The sequence below is a fragment of the Mesocricetus auratus genome, unplaced genomic scaffold, assembly GCF_017639785.1.
Source record: "Mesocricetus auratus isolate SY011 unplaced genomic scaffold, BCM_Maur_2.0 Super-Scaffold_100011, whole genome shotgun sequence".
Taxonomy (NCBI): Eukaryota; Metazoa; Chordata; class Mammalia; order Rodentia; family Cricetidae; genus Mesocricetus; species Mesocricetus auratus.
The window spans coordinates 291,833-312,524 of NW_024429195.1; the positions used below are offsets into that span (position 1 = coordinate 291,833).

Here is a 20,692-nt window from a genome sequence, read left to right on the forward strand (position 1 = left end):
AGTCATGGATTTTGCTTGACAACAAGGCCTTGGCAGCTTATTGTGAAAAGCTTCTGAAGGCAGAATTTTTGTATTGTGGGGTTCGACTGAGTACCATGTATAGGATGTAGGAAGAGAGAGAGGGTCAGCTCAGTTCACCACTCTGAGAACTGTGGTGGTATCATTTTGCAATTCCTCTCAAAGACCTAAAAATAAAGTGTTACATTGTGGAGTTTAAAGTGTTGTCTTACTACATTGGCAAGTCTTAGTTTTTGAAAATTGATCTATCTCTTTGGAAGAAGAGGAAGTCATAGGAGGGCAGCATAGGGTAGATCCTGAATGATCATACCCACATCATTTGATCTATCCATAGAATTTATTAAAAAACAAAATTAACAAACAAACAAAACTACTCACAAATTCATTGTACTGGTATTTGGAAAACATTTATGTTTTAAAAAAGTTTCAATGCAAATTATGCAATGAAGACTAGACTTTAATGAAAGCCTGGGAGAATGTGAGACTAATGAGATGTTTGTGTAAAGTCTAAAGTCACTGTCAGCAGATGCTAATCCAGAAGAAACAGTACCATGTATCTTATACTTCACAGAGCTAAACTTTGTAGGGTTAGAGACATTGGATACATAAGTCAGAGAAAACACACTAAGATGGTTGTAAAGTTTGTTTATTTTTTGTACTTGTCCCAATGAGCTTGTGAAATTTATTTTACTGCACTCTCTGTGTATTTTTGGTGATGAAGCTTGAAACCACAGCCTGCACTCCACAACTAAGATGGTTAATCTAATTGTCAATTTAACCAGCTAGAGAAGAGTCTGGAAGATTTTGTGTCTCCAAGCATATGTTCAGAAAGGACTAACTGAGGGAAGACCTCTGAATGTGGCTGTCATTATCTCACAGGCTAAGTGATGTGAATGGTCTAAAACAGTGGTTCTCAACCTATGGGTCTCAACTTATGGGTTTCCCCAATATGGGAAACCTGTCTTTAAAAGTATTTACATTATGATTCAAAAGTAGCAAATTCACAGTTACGAAGTAGCAACAAAAATAATTTTATAATGGGGGTCACCACAACACGAGGAACTACATTAAAGAGTCACAGCATTAGGAAGGTTGAGAAACACTGCCCTACAAGGTGAGGAAAGAGAACACCTTGCTAGAGCCAGGCGTACACTGTGTTTCCTGCTAACTACCATACAAGCTGTTTTGCCATGTTCTCCTGTCATGATGGATGAAACCTTCAAACCTATGAGAAAAATAAATCCTCTGTCCTATAAGCTGCTTTACTCAGGGATTTTATCCCAGCAATAAGAAATGAACATAAATACCTTATCCCTAATTGAGCGATTTAAATAACCAGACAGCTAAAATGGGAAATTCTTTCATAAAAACAAAACAAGACAGTTGTGATTGCTGTGTAAAATGTTGGGCCAAATTCTGGGGTAAAATGATAGCAAAAGCAGTCTTGAAATATATACTGTCTGGATATTTTATTTGGTTTAGGAAAAAAACTACCACAAATTGGAGCACAAATATTAAAATTTCATCTTCATGACAAAGGTTAAGATAATGCCCATTCTACAGTGTTCTTTACCTGTGCTTTATTCTAAAGCCTTGGGTATTCTTGCTATGGGAAGGACACGTTTTCCCACAAGGGTGTCCAAGAGTAAGTTTTGTTAGGATACTATTTAACAGTTGTCTGGTCATTTCACCAACACATTTTTTTTTTTTTTTGGTTTTTATGAGACAGGGCTTCTCTGTATTGTTTTGTAGGCTGTCGGTCCAGCCCAGCCTCGAACTCACAGAGATCCGCCTGCCTCTGCCTCCCGAGTGCTGGGATTAAAGGCGTGCGCCACCACCGCCCGGCTTCACCAAAACATTTTTGATTGATGTCCAAAACAAAAACTTTGTGAAAGCCCTAACCATAGGCAAAAGAATTGCGGAAGCTTCCAGTCTTCTAAAGTCGCCTTTGGGAGGCAAAACCAGTGGCTGTGAGCTGGAGGTGCCGCCTTCTTAACTGTCTAGTTTTACTGCTGTGTAATCTCTTCCACGAGGCCTTCCTGTGCTTTTTTGATTCAGACTAATTTCTTTCTTTTACATAACCCAGACGTCTCTACTAACAGTATGTGTTAGATTTCTTATATCATTCCATGTGTGGGCTTCGTAGCTAAACCTCACTGATACACGTTGTGTATGTTCAAAGGTCCCTATAATGTGCTGAGCATAAAGTAAGCACTCAAAATAATATTCATGAATAAGTTGGTAAATATGACCATGAAAAAGTTCTGGATTACTCAAATAAGTACATGGCAGTTCCCTTGTGACAGAACAGAACCTCATGGTGTTGTCAAGGAAGCAGATCAGGAAAGGTTGACTGAACACAAAGCAGGGATGTGCGCTATTGACAAGAACAGATCAAAGTACAATGAAACACACATAAACTGGAGGGTAGCTTTTTAAACTATTACCCATGCAACTGCTTATTCTGTATTTCAAAAATCTCCCTACGTCAAAATGTTCACTTGGGGTAAGTAATATACTTTTCTATGAACATTTTTAATGCTATTCCCACTGCAAAACACGAAAGCAGGAAGGTCATTTATTAATATCCTCACTTCACATGCTAGATAGGATGCTCAAGCCAAGTAGGTAAATGACCTAAAGTACTCTGTCCCCTCATCATGGGCCTCCTCATAAACAGTGAGTGCCAGAAACATCATTCTTAGTCTGTTCTTTCTAACAGTGTACCTTAGAACAGGGAATAAAAACATAACCTGCATTAATGCCTATCATTTGCAAGAAATCTTGCTTCAATGCACTTAAGGTCACATATAAGCTGAATTATTATAATTATCAAGTAACATGAAAAGGACTGTTGTGCTTTACAAGCTTATTATGTTGGGATATTAAAGATGGCCAGGGTGCATCATCTAGCTTGAGTCTGGCAATGCTTTTGAAATGCTCTGTGAAGTCTCCTCATTAAATCTGATTTGGCTTCTGTGGTCATACTGTAGTTTTAGAAAGAAACAGAAGGAAACAAAATTAATGACATACCAAAGTGAAGGGAGGAAGTGGTCACTGAGTTCTTTAGGACCAAGTTTATTTGTTCACTTAAAACAACAAACTTCAACTTAATTTTCTTCCCACAAAACATTTATCTTTGATATACAAACTCATTCTAATTCAAGCCTCTGTGTTTGGTGTACCTGTTATCAAAGAATATGAGTGGAAGGTATATTATAAAGTAGGTCATAGTATCTTCATTGCTGTACAAATAGGAAGACTCAAGCATACTGAAAAAATTCTGGAGACTCCCTATGGCCAATTGAAAACCTATATCTGTTCCTAGACATATATTTCTTGTGAGAACACATTTACAGTTTACATATTATACAAAGAACTAAAATGCAAAATATTTCAGAAACATTAATCTGTCCTGAAACCACTACTGTGTATCTGCATCATCAACTACACAGAATTGACTTCATACTGGCCATGTTTAATTAAGAGTGTCTACTAAGATCAAGGACATGTACTCATAAAAACAAGCATTTAAAACAAAGCTCTGTGTTAACGCTTGCAATGGAGTGCAAATTCATTTTTTTCATTTTTTTAACAGAGCTGAGAATTTCTGTAGTTCTAAAGTATGAAAAAGATGGAATCAAAATGTCCTATGTATCATATCTCAAGGACTTCCCATGGCTGTGTCTTAAGCTCCAGTCCTCATAGAGATCATGTGAAAGTAAGCAGAGAAAGATGGAAAAAGGAAGTATTTGTGTCAGGGGTTGAAATTCAGTTATGTACAGCAAGGACCTAAGTCCTTCTCTCTAGTCCATCTACTACGATTACATTGAGTTCTGTTGCTCAGTCACTAGAGAAAGACAGCACATGCTGCTTCCTAGGGAGGGAAGACAAGCTAGCTAAGCAAGAGGGATGTGAGAGCCCTCATTTCCCAGAAATGGTTTCCCATCATGGGTATCTGGATAATCAAATAGGTCTAGCATGGTTATTAAGGTTTGGATACGAAGTGTCCCCCCAAGGCTCAAATGTTTAAGTATTGGTTCCCCACTGGTGGTGTTACTGAGAGTGTTACTGGATTATAAGGACTGTAACTTTGCCAATGAATTAAAGCATGAGTTCAGAGCTGAATGGGTTGTCAGGAGGGAGGGAACACACTAGGAGCAGGTGAGTAGAATGTATCTTAGAAGGGTACCTTAGGCCCTTCCTGTCTCTTGGATCCCTATCAGCAGCCATAGGTCTAAAAGCAGTGGAGCCAGCTGACCATGGGCTGAATCTTCTCAAGCAATAGACAAAAACCTTTCCTCTGAGGTTATGTCATAGCAATGCAAAGTGAGTGATAAAGTGGGCATGTGATTTCCAAGGGATAGGGCTGGGTCTGCTTACAGGTTTCAAAAGAACACGAATACAAACTGATTTCTAATTGAAATATTTTCAGACAAGGCCTCACCATGCAGTTCAAGGTGTCCCAGCACTTGCTGTGTAGTGCAGACTGGGGTTGAGGTCCTCCTGCCTAAGTCTCCAGAGGACTAGGATTAGAGGGTTGACATCAAACTTGGCACAAGAGAAGATTTAGCAGAAGATGTTGTCTTCAAATATGACACAGTTATTGCTTAGAATTCATAAAAGGGTCAAAACACAAATTTGTAAAAACCATGATAAACACTACTGAATATTTATTTACTTCATCACTGATATTTTTGTGATTAGCTTTATTAACAAGACAATACGCTCATGCACTCATACCTTTTATAATAGATTCACTATTCACAATGTTTGATTTGAATCAACATTGAACACTAGGGAAGAAATGAGATTTTCTTTCTATGTAGTTGGCTAAATTATTTTGAGTAAAAGTTAATATTGGTATTTAAAAACCTCAATTTTCAAGGCTTCTGTCAGTTCAACCATAAGTGTCTTCCTTAGGCCACAGGACTGCCCATTAATCTTTCTTGACGGAGGGCAATTAATCTCTTGAACCACTTTTCTTCAGCTTCAGCTTTTTCAATAAATAACTACAATAAAAGAAAGAAGAAGGAACGTTACTGTGCGTCAGTAGTGCGGGACTGACGCCACATAACACAAATCACTCTGATAGAAGACTCCCAGAACAGCAGTGTATACTGCTCAACATTGAGGGCTATGTCACTGCTTAACCCACCCACTATGAGTTAGCACTTAGCAGTAGTGGAGCAAAGGAACAACCTGAACATGGTTTCACTGACTGGCTGTTTTACAACCTATGTCTGTGAGTTTATTTCTTACCATTTTTCTGAGGAACATCAATCACATCATTGTGTAAAGGCCGTAAAGTATGGTGTTAGTGACAGCTCACAGCTGAAAAACCAGAGCTGAGCTAGCATTAGAACTTCTACTGTCAGTTATAAAAAAGGAAAACCATTTACCATTTTCCTTTTTTTTTTTTTGGTTTTACGAGACTGGGTTTCTCTGTATTGTTTTGGAGGCTGTTGGTCCAGCCTGGCCTCGAACTCACAGAGATCCGCCTGCCTCTGCCTCCCGAGTGCTGGGATTAAAGGTGTATGCCACCACCGCCTGGCCTTTTTTTTTTTTTCCATTTTCCTTTTTTGACAGAATCGTTCCTGAAGTCAGGAAATATGTAGACAACACAAGACTCAAATATATGTAAACAATCCTAAGGCCTGAGGTTAGCTGCCCATGTAAAGCAAAGAAAAGCCATGAACTCTTTCCTGCCTGTCTTCCTAGTGTCAGAATAAAGGAATGATTGCTTGGGTGACTCAGTGAGCAGATTCATCAGGTTTAAGGGTCTCACATTTGGATGAGCTAGAGAATTGTCATCTTGGTACTTGATAGCCGTGGGTATGCTGTCAGGGTCTATTTCCTTTCCAACACTAGGCGGGTCAGCAGCTACTGATGTTGGTCCTGATGCTGGGGTCACATGCTTCACTTCACTAGGTTCTACAGACTGAAAATGCAACACAGCAATTAATGCATGATTCACATTTAGAAGTTGGCTTTCATAATATCTAATATTGAACAATAATTGTTCTAGTAAGTCTCCTCTAAGATGATGTTCATCTCAAAAGGTTCCACATTCCTGAATGAGGAAAAATTGTTACTCAAAGAAACAAATACAAGTGTGGAGGGAATTGTTTTAATTTCCTATGATGAGAGTATTTTTCTTATGAAATCAGTGTTTGGTCTTATATTATTGAAACACACTTACATGCATACACACATGCATACCATACACACATATTTGATGTCTAAATTATAATAATAAAATATTACAGTATATCACTAATATTTGGTTGGCCTCAGGTATAAAGAGAAGTCTAAAAGTTATCCTTAAAATACATATCTATCCCTGCTAGCTATAATTTACATACCATACTATGGATTTTAGCATATCTACAAAATTATACAACAGTTACCACGATCTATCTCAGAATATTCCTTCCAACATTTCATGTATCTGAGCAATCACTCCTTATTTCTTCCAATCTCTTGATGATGGCTTTGTCTACTCTGGATATTCTGGCTTTCTGGTCACTTTATATAAGGGACCCATGCACTGAGTGGATTTCTGTGGCTGGCTCTTTCATTGAGCCTAGTATTTTAAAGAATCATACATGTTATAGCATTTCAGTACTTATTTTTTTTAGTTGCTGAAAAATATTCCATTGTATGGATCTGCACATTTTATTTATCTGTGTATCATCTATTGATGGACTCACAGATTATCTTTTAAGATTACTTAAATATTTTAAAAAGATACATCATATTCTGCAAGAATAAAACTAAATTTGTTATTTTTTTTGCAAACTACATGCAGTGTTTTTTTGTAAACTACATACCATGGGTGCCCACACATTATTGTAAATGCTGGGAACTTGGAGGAACAAGTGGCATGTGCTGACTCAGGTGAACCTCAATCTTCCCTGACAGAGGAGGTGGCCTGAGGAGTGACTGATTAGCAGTAAGGTTGTAGGGATTGTATGAAATGAATTAGATAAAAATCTGAAGTTAACTTGAAATATAGTATAAAAGAAACAAATGGGAAGTCAATTTTCCTCTGTAGTCTTTTTCTGTATCTATTGGTTCTAAATTGTTTTTACTTTCTATTTTATTTTGAGTTGTATCTATTTCTTAACACCCATTTTCTGAATGAAGTTCAAAACAAATATTACTATGAAAAATGTTCAGAGGGTGAATCATGCATAAATTAATTAAGTTTTTTTTTGATTACTTGATCTTCAATTTGGAGACCTATCAATTTAGTAATCTCATTAAACACTGCTTGGTAAGTCCCAGATACAAAGGGAGAATAAACTAGAAAAGGGCCATGTATTTTTGCTGGTGAGCTTTTTGTTGTTGACTGAATGAACAGATTATAAACACATATATTAATAAGTATATAATGATTAATAACACTATACTCCAGCAAGAAATAAATAAGAATGAGGGGGATTGGAGAGGTGAGTCAAGTTTAAAATCCGTGCCTAGGCACAGTATCTTTTATTTAGTAGGTAAAATTTAAGATCTGAAAAATGAGAATAGGAAGAGAAAGCTTTAGGCAGAGTGAGCAGTGTGTGCAGTGTGAAAGAAGGAATATCAGAAGGGAGGCCAGAACAGATGACATGCAGTTAGACCCTTGATTGCTGCTTGCTAAGCCCAGCCACACCTCTACTCAGCACCAGTACAGGAAACTGGTTCTAGGCAGAAGGGCCAGGGACTGGGAGAATTATACTTTGCCTCACTCATCATAAGATGATCACTCCCGTGCTACCTAATGTTAGGTACCTGAAAACTGCACCATACATCTTGTCAAATTTTTATAGTTGTTTCGATAGAAGGGAAAGTCCTTATGTTGTGGTCAGTAGCTAATTCCTATATGCATGTGTATGTGGGTTAAAGCTAAATGCAACACTAGGTGCTGTTCCTCAGGTAGAGTCTATACTGTTTCTTGATACAGGGTCTCTGACTGTCCTGGTGCTCAATGAACAGGTAGGCCTGCTGGTCAGTGACGGAAGGAAGCCTACCTGTCTCTGCCTCCCCAGTGCTGGGATTACAAGCACACCACCACATTTTTACATGAGGTTTTGGAGATGGAACTCAGGTCCTCATACTTACATGACAAGCACCTGATGTACTCAACCATCCCTTCATCCAAGATGAGCTAATGCATAATGGTAAGATTCATTCATTGTTTTAGCATTTTATTTGATTCAAGCATGAATTCATTTTCATGCTAAAGCAAGCTGGTCGGTATGCATAGAAGACTTTTACTCTTTTATAAGCAAAATGTCCCTGAAGGCTATATTTCTGATAAGTCATCAAACAAGAGCAGAAATTGTTACAAACTAGAGAAATCTATGCCACAAACTGTTCCTAAATGATGGTATGCTTATCAACATTAAGCCAAATAGTTAAGATATTAATGTGAACCATAACACTAACTTTTACATATAGGCATTAAAGAGAAATAGTTATTAAATTTTATTTGGCAGTTTTTTATATTTTAGAGCCAATATCCCCCTCCCATGCTATCCAGATTTCAAACATTTGTATATCTCTGATCTACTGAGCCTAGAAGGTCATGGCCCTAGAAATAAAGTTATGATATACATTTATGAAATTGCATTAAAGGCAAGCCCAATATTCTGCATGGGGAATTCAACAAGACTCAATAAAACAATTTTTGGCAGTCTATATTTCCTCATAAAGACAACCTGTCTTTGTACCCCATCATATTCCCATAGTACTTAGGCAGGAGATGCTGACCTCATGTTGAACTGTCTTGAAAAGATGTGGAGACGCAGTGGATTCTCTCTCTTCAGAGACAACATTCTTATTATAGAGGCCAATTAGTCTCATTTTGTTTTTTTTTTCCTTTGTGTGCTATCCATTGTGTGTGTGGGGGTGGGGGTGGGGAGGATGCAGAGTCCTGCTCTATCACTCTATGCCTTATTCCGTTGAGACAGGGTCTCTCACTGAAAATGGAGATAGGCGGGCTGCCAGGAGGACCCAGTGACCAGCACATGTGCCCACACCTGGCTTTTTTCCCTGGTATTTTCCCCTTTGTGTGCTGACATCTAAACCTTTATTTTTATGCTTGCTGGAGTTCTTGTGCTCCGAGCCATTTCTTCAATCCCAACATTAAAAAAAAGTATAAATATACATGTAAATTAAAACAATCAAAAGTTAGGATTGGAGCATGGGAGTTGTAGAGTGGTTGAATGTGGCTGTAAAATCAGTAGCTGCTCCATAGTTAAGTGACAGAAACTCTAAGAGAAAATTATGACTAAACAGTAAAAAAAAAAAAAAAAAGGAAACCACATTAAGGGCTGACTGTGCAATTCTGCCACCTGGTGGTATAATTGCAAAATACTTCCCTGATCTTCCAAGTTAACACAGATGCCCACGTGTCACAGGGTTATTTACTCTCCTTTTGAACACTGGAGGATTATCTGTCAAATATACCAGTCTTTGAGAACAAGTTTATGTGGTACAGCATCCTGAAAACAAGCTATATCTTGGCTTCTAAAGTTAATGATGTATTAAAGATCTATCACATCCCCTAAGTACTTGGGTAAGGTTTCAGAGTTAAACTAGATAAATAAATATGTATTGTATGACGGCCATGTCTTGAATGTTATTGCTAAGAGGCAGTTTCTTCTTGGTGACAGCTTTCTAGCTTAATTAGTGGACTTAGCTCCTAAGGAAATCGACACCAATTGAGAGGAGTGCTAGCATGGACAGCCTTTTTTAGAGGCAAACTTTGTAAGAGCACAAACTGTCCAGAAGAGACAGATGTGGAAACTTGGGCCCTGGGTGATTTAGTCCCCAAGAGAGTTAATCTTTGCTATGCAGCAAGGATAGACCATCATGTCTCCCCAGGATCTGGATGAAATAGTACTCAGGATAATTTACTTCTCTTTGCTAAGTAATCTCCTCATAAATAATTCATCTTCTTAGGCATCCTGAGTCCTGGCCTTCTACTGCAGACACAGACATTTCAGACTAGAAAGCAATGCCACTTTCTAGGCTAATAAATTGTCCTCATTTTATGTTTCAGTGGAGTATAAATTTATTCTTGTTAGCCCATCACTGCTCCTCTGAGCATCTTGGAGTGTAGTGGTTCCTAACAACAGTCATGTGCTGGATGGCTACGACTCTACGTATTCAAGGGAGAATGGCATCTCCTGAGGCTCCAGCATATTCCCTGTTGATACTAATCCTTACCAGTTTGCGTTCTTGAAGGAAAAATACAAATTAAAAGTAACTGTAAAGGGAAACCAGATAGGAAAGTGTCATAAGACAAAACCTAGTCTACAGACTCTAGATGAATGTTTTCACAGGAAAACTTACTCATTGATTGTAAGAATGTCCAATAAGAATTCAGAATGAACTTCAGAAAATAAATATAAGGCCAAATCCTCAAATAAATACATTCTTTTAGGCAAATGTCTTTATACTATGCAAGATTAAGATATTAAATATAATGGGCATATGTACATATGAATGCTCATTTCATAGCTGTGGCTTCCAGGAGTTGTGATGATATACTTCTTTTTTTTTTCTTGCCTTTTTAAAATTTAAATTAGAAACAAGGTTGCTTCACATGTCAATCCCAGCTCCCTCTCCATTCTCCTCCCAGCGCCCCCCCCCAATCCCCACTCCATTCCCTAGGGAGGGTGAGGCCCTCCATGGGGGAGTCTCCAGAGTCTATCATTTTGTTCAGGGCAGGGCCTAGACCCTCCCCCAAGAGTCCAGGCTGAGAGAAAATCTCTCATTGTGGGATGGGCACCCAAAGTCCATTTGTATGCCAGGGATAAATACTGATCTACTACCCAAGGCCCCATAGATTACCTACGCCTCCTCACTGATACCCACATTCAGGGGGTCTGGTTTAGTCCCATGCTGGTCTCCCAGCCATCAATATGTGGGTTATCCAAGGGTATCTAGTCCTGTAACTAACATACAAACTAACATACATCACACACTCAACTCATATCTTTGTATGTTCTATCTTTAAAAATATCTGGCAAAGTTTCAGATCTCTCTTAACACCAGGAATCTATAGGAAACAATTTGATAATTTTGACATATCAGTTTAATAAACATGAAAAAGATTTTGTTTATAAAACAGAAAGTTCCTTGTACTTTTGGGCATAATTTAGATTGCTATAATATTTTTGGAGGATAACTTTTGAACCATTAAATAATGAAAAGTTGAACAAATAACTTCATATTATTAAAAACAGGTAACATTCCAAAACACAACTACTTAGAAATCTGATATCAAAGAAAAAAATAAATGATTATTACATCTATCATTATGATGTTATACAGTCTTACTACATTTGCACTTTAGAAGTGCAATGCAGTAAAGTAGAAGACTTTAAAGTAAGTTGAAATTACAGCTATTACTTCACTACACAACTGCTACAAAAAGACACATGTATTTCTTTTTTTTGGTTTTACAAGATAGGGTTTCTCTGTAGATTTGGAGACTGTCCTGGAACTCTCTTTGAAGACCAGGCTGGCCTCAAAGTTACAGAGATCCGCCTGCCTCTGCCTCCTGACTGCTGGGATTAAAGGTGTGAGCCACCACCACCCAGTCACATGTATTCCTTATAACATCTTTTCCTACTAAAGGAATGCAAATTCTTTTTTTTTTTTTTTGGTTTTATGAGACAGGGTTAGGAATGCAAATTCTTAAGAGCAGTGTTATTAACAAGGGAAAGAATAAGTAAAAAATTCAACAGAAATGGAATGTATTCAAAACTCTTTACTGAAGTTGAATAAATGACACACATTTAGGCAAAGACCAGAGATAGATTCTTCTATTTGAGTAATAGCGTTACCATTTAAAGTCATTTTCCAACATATATCTAGGAATAACAATTCAAAATATGCATACAGACATTTGTTTAAAAAAAAGCAAAAAACACCAAAACAAATAAACAAAAAACCAAAACAACAACAACCTAACAAACACAGGGTGGTGGCGGCACATGTTTTTTATCCCAGCACTTGGGGCGCAGAGACAGGTGGATCACTGTGAGTTTGAGGCCAGCCTGATCTACAGAGGGAGTTCCAGGACAGGCTCCAAAATTACAGAGAAACCCTGTCTTGAAGCCCGCCCCCCAACTCCTGCTCCAAAAAGCCCCCAAAGCCCCAAACAAACAAACCTGTCTATATTAATGAAATGGACATTACAGTTACAGAATCACAGTGATATCTTAGTTGTTTTGATAAACTTTAAAATAAAAATGGTGCCAGATCCATGTTTACAGTATTTTATATAGGTAGGCTTGGGCTGATTCTTGTTGACTCCTTCTCTCACCAGCATGACTGACATTTGTAAATGGGGTTCTAATTGGTCTAAATAATAAAAATCCAGGGTCAGATATAGAGGAAAATGCTGAGAGATCAGAGAGAAGCAGCAAGCCAAAGCCACCTTTACCTTATTAGTTTCCTAGCAGAAAAGAAAGTGAGTTCCTATTTCTTCATACTCTCTCTGCCCAGCCATCTCACTTCCAATCTGTACAGACCTCTAGACCTCTATGGTTAGCTAGTAGCAAGCTCCATCCTCTGATCTTCAGACAGGCTTTATTTGTACAAGCAAGATATCACCACAGACATTTTCTCCCCCATTCATCTGCCCATTGTTGGAAACACTCACATCTAAGAAATTCATTAATAGTCTCTTCAGTGGGAACCCAAAGGCTTAATCATTATGACCATGTAAAAACTTACTTTTTTGACTTCTTTACTTGATCTGAATGTTTGCTGAATAAAAGAATCACTTTCGATGGCTTCAATTTCTTTTACTCTTTTCACTTGTTCCACCAGGGTAGCTTGGTCTAAAAAAGAACAATGATAGTGAACTTTGGTACAAGCTTCTTCATTATACCCATGCTCGGTTCTTTCTTTTAACTGGATGTAAATGAAATACATTAAGTCAAGCTACAGAAAGCATTTCCCCCCTTGAATTTCAAAAATAAAATATAACTAGAAACTAAGACTCTCATCTAAAATCTACTGAGGAGGCTTTACTATTATGATTTTTGGTAATCTAAACAATTTTGTGGGAAGGCCTTTCCCTCTACTTTATTTTATTATGGAAATACACAAAAGGCATGAAAGGACAATAAATCCACCTATAACCATCACTCAATTTACATAATCACCAACATTTTGTTATTGTTAGTCTACTGACTCTCATTCTCAATATATTTTGGTATGGAGACCTAGAATACGTAGAAACAAATCAAAGAGGGCATAGTATGCAAAAACAAACTCCAGACCATGTACTGTTTCCCCTGAATATTTTAATGGTCACCTCTAACAGATTAAAGCTTGTCACCAATAATAATAATGTTATCATAATGCTGTTTGTTAGGTCTCAAATTACCAGTAATTAAATATAATTTGAATGTTCCACATTTAATTTTTACTGATTAAAATGATGTCATCCTGAAGTAGGCTTGCTTGAACAAGATACAAACAAGGATTTACATTATACTTGCTTGGTAGTATGGATTTTAAGGCTCTGTCCACACAGCCTACCACCCCTCCCTTTCATTGTCACTTATTTATTGAAGAAAATTAATTACTTATTTCATAGTTCTCTGCCATCTGAATCTGGCTGAAATTAACCTCATGTTATTATCCAACATGTTCTTCTATCACCCATTGTTTGTACAGATCAGCACAGAGACCTGACTCCATTCCTTTCAATTAATTTTGATCAAAAATATATTATTTGACATTTGGAGAGATGTCTCAGGGGCTAGAAGTCATTGTTGTACTTGCACATGTCCTAGGTTCAGTTCCAAGTACCAACCTGGCAGCTCATAAACACCCACAACACCAGTGCAGGGGGTCTTCTGGCTCTTGCACGCACCAGACATGCGTGTTGTGCACACACATACATGCAGGCACTCACACACTCACACATAAAATAAAAATAAATAAATCAACTTTAAAAACTTATAATAGGCACTGTTGTGTAATTTTTGTTACATTAAATCAGGAAACCCTTTGACAGCCTGTTTAGATGTTCAAACTGATCAGTTTGCCCTATTCCATTATAAAGTTCCTATTCATCAATCTTTCAATTAATACTTTTAGTAACATTACTGTTTGCTTCTTAAATCAATTATTTCATTAGAAGCTATAAAATAGTAATTTTTCTTATATTCACTAGTTCTGATTGTCTTACACTGGGGAACATTCTCTCATTAGCTGTTGGTGACTGAAATATAGCCTCTACTGTGGGGTCACAAAAGTGTTTTCTCTCTAACACATATGTGCGCACCATGGCATGTATGTGGAGGCCAGAGTACAACTCCTGGAAATTGGTTCTCTCCTTCCACTGTGGGACTGAGAGACTGAACTTGGTCACCATGTTTGTGTGGTGAGCACTTTTATCTACTGAGCCATCTCACTGGCCCTGATTTCTTTTCCTTATTTAGTATTTTTGGTCTAAAGGTGACCAAAGATGCCATTATTATCTCACAATAATATGCAAATAGTTTTAATCCAAGGCAAGTACTTTCTTATTTTGATGCTTCAACTCTGGGTAGTTTGTCTTATGGTGTGATCCCTAATAGTGAAGGCATGCCAAGGTGTTGGAGGGTTATCTTATACAGTTCCTGTCCCTCAACTAAAAATATCCACTTTGCTACAAAGTCAAAACTCCTTCCAGCAGGAGAAGACAGCAGAATCAATGATTTGAGCATTTGTCATAACTGAACTGCCATTGCTTTTCAGTCTTTTTAATGTGCTGGGAAGAAAAGACATCCTAAGAGAGAAATTCTAATATGAATCCATGCTACTATAACTTAAATCAGCAATTGTGATTTAAGTGATCTTATAGCCAAGCATCTTCTCATATGCTAAAATCTTCATAACAGTACTATCAAAAGTACTCACTCTCCTCTGAGGTATTCATTAGATTAAAAAATAAAATGGCAACAATTGCACATCACATATTTACATCACAATTCATAACAGCAGCAAATTTACAGTCATGAAGTAGCACTGAAATAGGCTGGGGGTCACCACAACATGAAGAACCATAGAAAAGGGTCACAGCCTTAGGAAGGTTGAGAACCACTGCTCTAAAGTCACTTGAAATAATTCTCTATCTAATTAAGCTACAAATTTGATAGGGTTATTTATTTTCATAACTTTATTTTTGATTTTTAGGTATTGATTTTTGGCTAACACCCATTTTTATACTGCGATGGAGTTTTAGTCTAAAATTTAAAACATGACCATTCAGAGACTTAGACTGCTTTTCCTATCCCAGGCCTTGAGTTCTTCCTCCCTTCCAAAGATAATTATTTTTATTAGGTTTGGAATTAGTTTTCACTGTTTATAAAACTGTAACCATTTATTTATATCTCTTCTTACTGTGTGACACTAGCATACTACATTCCTCTTGACTTCCGATATCTTCAGTACAACTCACTACAGCTTAGAGCTTTCTTTACACTATTTTACAACTATACAGCTATCATCTATCTTATAGTTTCATGATGATGGTTTTATGAATGCTCAACTGATGACTGACTTATAGTTTTCTTTCATAGTTAGCATTTTAGTAAGAAGCAACCTTCACTTACTTATTTTTCCCCCAGTGTTAGCTAGACAAAAACATTTACATGCTTGCCATTGAAATTATCCCTTGACAGTGGTATCAACACATGGCTGAACCAGAAGCTACTGCATCCTCGTTAAGGCAGCTCAACTTTTTGGGATTTAGACTTTACAGATAATGGATGAGTTTAGTCAGGTTATCTGTATGAAAGCAGATTTTGTATTCCAGCAGCCCTGGCCTGAATGTTCAGAAGCTGTTACAGAGAAAAACATAGGGAATATGAAGGGAAGAGTCTGTAAAAATTGATATTGTCTTAAAAACCTTTGTCTCAACTTTCAGCCAATCACAGATTACAGTTGTGTAGTCCTGTGCAGGCATCCATTTACTCAAGGGGAAGACCATCCTTCCACCTGAGCCCTTGCTGAGAAGTCATGTGTGGAATGCTTGGAAACAACAGCATCTGCAGTCAACTTCCCATTTTTGGAGCAGTACATTTCCTAGTATAAATTCACACACTGTCAAAGTGTTACAGAAGAGCAAATAGCTCCCTTTGCCTTCGTATAAAAGGTTCTCTAGATTTTAATTATGTGATGTACTGAGCATATGAAATGAGAGATTCTTTGTCTAGCTAATGTATTAATATTAATGCATACCATACTAATGTGTAATTTTTAAGGCTCCATGCATAGGAAAAAAGCTATATCACAAAAAAATAACAAAAAGTGGATACCATCTTTAATGTCTCCCTGAAAACAACATTTTTTTTGAATCTAGGATTTACCAGGATTATTTACCATCATAAATTGTCAACAAGAAGTCCTTATTTCTGACTTCAGGATAATGTCTCCCATGTATCAGCTGCTGGATCTCTTGGATTTTTTTCTCTAACTGTCTAACATATTCTCTCATTTGGATTTGCAAAGCACATCATTAGTATTAAATGTCAGAGGTGAACCGAGAAACAGTACTGATTTCTAAGCTTGTAGTGTTTGTAGCTTTAAATTTGGAAATACAACCAGTGCATAATACAAATAAATGTGGTATCACAGAACCCAGCCAAAGGGCCAGTATGCTTATTAAAATAGCACTGTAGAAATTACAAAAGAGAGAAAAAAGATTAGAGAAAATGGAACATTATCCTTGTCCTTTAAGAAAAAAATCACCTCAGGACTAACAAGGTGACAGGGCAGAGAGGAGAGAGCCAGCTTGCCTGATTTACAACGTGAAAACAAACTACACAGCTTTCATCTTTTAATGCTGAAGCCAAACTCAGCAACAATGATACTTAAATTAAAAATTGGAAGATGCCTGGGAGATGTAAAATTTCTGCTTCATAATAATAGCTCAGCTCTATATTATCTGAAAACAATAACCATAAATATATTAAATTGTCCCTTATTCAAAATTCTAGTACCAAATGTCTACAAATATAATCTTGAGCATAACCTTGCAGGTTTAGGAAGCAAAATGAAACACACTAATAACATATACCATACCATTTTAGTCCAGGTTCTTTGTTACATGCCATCAAAAAAATCTACGCCAATTTAAGATGAACAAAATATGACTTAAACGAGTTACTTCTTGCATGTTTACATGAATGTGTATAAAGCATCATATCAGCCAAAAAGAAAAACAAATTACTGGATGCCTCACTTCATGTTACAGACCTGTAATCCTAGCTCCTTGGGGAAATGAGTTAGGGACATTGTGAGTTCAGAGCTTGACTGGGATGTGCAGTGAGCATAAGGGCAGCTTGAGTAACAGCGAGCCCCTGACCCAGACCAAAAAGAAGGCTGGGAAAGGAAGGTCAGGAGGTATAGCTTAGGGACAGAGTTCCGCTTTCCTTGAATTCAGTTGTCAGAATGGAGGTAAAAAGTTACTAGAAGAATAAAAATAATGTTTAAAAACTTTAGCATGGGGAAAAGGAAGGAAACACAGCCATTAACATTTAGTAATTTCTACAAGAACGTCATTAGTAAGTACAGTGTATTCCTTGATCAGATGACATGAAAAGATACATAAACACTCTGTTTCTCTTTGTCTCTGTCTCCCTCTGTGTGTGTGTGTGTGTGTGTGTGTGTGAGAGAGAGAGAGAGAGAGAGAGAGAGAGAGAGAGAGAGAGAGAGAGAGAGAGAGAGAGAGGGAGGAGAGGGAGGAGAGAGGAGAGAGATCAGGAAGTCATTTTGAGACAAAAAAATATCAGTATTAACTAATTTTGTAGAAAGTAATTTTGGCTGGTATGGTAGTGCACACCTTTAATCCCAGCACTTGGGAAGCAGAGGCAGAGGCAGAGGCAGGTGGCTCTCTGTGAGTTTGAGGCCAGACTGGTCTATAGAGTTAGTTCCTAGTTAGGGCAACAAGAGAGACCCTGTCTCAAACAAACAAACAAACAAACAAACAAACAAACAAACAAACGTAATTTTGATCTTTTTGTGATAAAGTAACATGTTTTTACTGTTGATTTTATTGAAAAATAAGCTCATACTTGAAGTCATTAGTGGTTTCATGTTATAATAGCATTTATAAAGTTTTCTTTTAGAATATCATCAAGTATTATTTACTAATTTAAACTGTGAAATAGAGAAGTCTAATGAAATTTTTTTCATTTCATTTAAAAATACAAAATTTTAGTCTATATTTAAATTTTTGATTGCAAACATAAACGGGGGCAGGGAGTGTATCTCCTGTAATAGCAGTACCAAGCTAGGAACAGCAGATGGCACTATTGCCCAGGATGTCATATTGGGATAAGGCCAACTGGTATTTCAACGACATCCTAAAGACATGCAAAGAGCACATCTTCAACTGGTTCCTTCCAGTTATTAATATTTTATGAACCTATCCAAAGTTAAAATGCGTTTTATGTTAACAAAGAATTTGGGTCAGTTGTCTAGGTTATTGAGTTATTTGATATGATATTATTCCAGGAAAAAATATTTATATACTAACAGTACTGCTACAAATCTATGAATAATAGAAACGATTGCCCTATTTTCAGATTAAATTGACTGAGATATTAACCAAGAATAGAAAACATTGATGAACACACAGTTTCAAATAAAAAAAGTGTCTGTACTATAAAGCATTTCCAAGTGCTTTACAAGAACAACAACAACAACAACAAAAAGAAAACATACTTGAAGAGTAAAGTTGGTTAATAAATAAAACTTGTAGGCAAATGAAATTAGAATTTTAAAATTATTAAGCTAATTTCTTATGAAAATAAAATTTAACCAAACACAGTTATTGCTTTCCTATTTTAAAACAATTTATCTTGTTGCTTTATGTAAACTATTATAAAAAGTTGCACACAAAATAAAATCACACACCATAATTAACCAGAACCAAAGGCTATACAATGCAATGAAATTCTGTACAATTATAGTAGCTATCTGGAATGGAAACTGGTAAGCTTCACACTGGATTTTATACTTTCAACACTGAATCTATTTTTATGTACTTATCTACTACCAAACCAATATATCATTAATGTTTCTTTTTAAAAGGCACATATTAGAAACCTATCCAATCTTAATATTTAAAGACTGTTCATAAAACATACTCCTGGTAACAAATCTCCAGAAATTATGTCTACAAAGAACTCGAAAAATCAGAAAAACTCTTTAGGGAGAAAAGGCCTTATCTAAGTTTCTGGAAGCTAACACTGGGAACAGAGTCCTGAGGGAAGCAGACAGCCCTCATGTGTTTTCTCAAGGGGTGAAAGCCCACCCCATAACAAACTTCACCACAGTGGGTTACTTAAGTGTTTTCACAAGCAATCCTTGCATGGGGTCCAGCACAAGCCCACCTCATATTAAACTGTCACTACAGTGGGTTAAATAAGTAATTTCAGTATGACTATACTAGCAAAGAAGAATTTCAGTTAAACTTTATAATCAAGTGACTGGGGCAGCAGGCCACTGTATTTCATAAAAACAAAACCTTGCCTCAGCTCCTCTCACCTAGGAAGTTTTCATACGTGTATATTTTCCCTGTCATTTAAGGCCATGTCTAAATGCCTGTGTTGTGATGATGCTGTCTCTTGCCACTGGTGTGAAAAGAGGCCTCTTTCATAATTCACTGGCATATGCTGCCTTACACTGATCACAATCTCTGTGTGAGTGACAGCTCTGTCTCCCCAGTTAGGAGACAAAATACCTCTGTATTACCTTCAGAGCTTTAGTGGAGAGTGCGTAGTTTCGTGAACAAGTAGCATACATTTGTCAAATAACTGAAAATTAAAGACATTAAAAGCATCAAAAATAAAATCTTGGGTATTACAAGTAAAACTTGCAAGTGACAAATTACAAGTTTTAACTCAAACAATTCAATGTTTTTAAGTGCTTAAGCATTTTGTGTACTGGTGTTTTGCCTGCATGTGCCTGCGCACACGAGCGAACGGGTGGGTCCATGGAGAACAGATGGAGCATCGGATTTCCTGGAGCTGCAGTCACAGAGGACTGTTGCCTCTGTGTGGGTGCTGGGATTGGACTGGTCCTCTTGGAGACAGTCAGTGCTTTTAACCACGAGCCATCTCTTCAGCAACTTAAGAGATAGTTTTTGGAGCTGTGGGTTAGACTGCCTGTGTTAAACTTTCTCTGCCACTTACAAGCTGTCGTAGCCTTGGGCAAATGATGCATGCTGTGCAGGTCTCTGCTCTCTTGTGGTGTTGGGGTGGTAATGGGCTATGCATCTTAGAAGGGTGAGAGATTCCACCTCCTCTGCTTTCCTGGCAAGGATCTGAGCACATTCAACACACCAACCATTGTTCTGAATACCTGGATTTAGAAACTGAATGTTCCTTTCAGAGAGAGACAAATAAAACCAAGTAAGGTGCCTCATGATACTAATGATACTATGGAAACTGGAGCTAGGAGGGCTATGTTAGCTGGGGAAACAGGGAGGAACAGCCCGACACACTGACATTTCAGCAGAGAAAATGACATGAAGAAAATGATGTGCCTGTGCTCAGTTACAGGCACTCAGTAGATGAGTGCTATTATAGTAATATGCTCACTGCCATTCAGCTATTGTACTAAACATGCTGAAGTGGCCAATCTGCTTTAAACCCAGCCAGGC

At 37.3% G+C, this 20,692-nt stretch overlaps 1 protein-coding gene across 5 annotated transcripts in view; it reads right to left on the minus strand.

Annotated features, from left to right (window-relative positions):
- Nucleotides 1-3,080: 3,080 nt before the first annotated feature.
- The window catches only part of Rsrc1 (arginine and serine rich coiled-coil 1), a 306,538-nt gene continuing 288,926 nt past the window's right edge, over nt 3,081-20,692 (minus strand). For 4 of the 5 annotated variants that reach the window (XM_040754324.1, XM_040754325.1, XM_040754323.1 and 1 more), the window contains 3 exons: nt 12,760-12,866; nt 5,807-5,959; nt 3,081-5,030 (listed from right to left, as the gene is read on the minus strand). In XM_040754324.1, coding sequence (XP_040610258.1) covers nt 4,938-5,030; nt 5,807-5,959; nt 12,760-12,866 — 353 coding nt within the window. In that variant the 3' untranslated portion in view covers nt 3,081-4,937. The remainder of the gene's footprint in view (nt 5,031-5,806; nt 5,960-12,759; nt 12,867-20,692) is intronic. The other variant, XM_040754327.1, reaches the window with a different exon arrangement.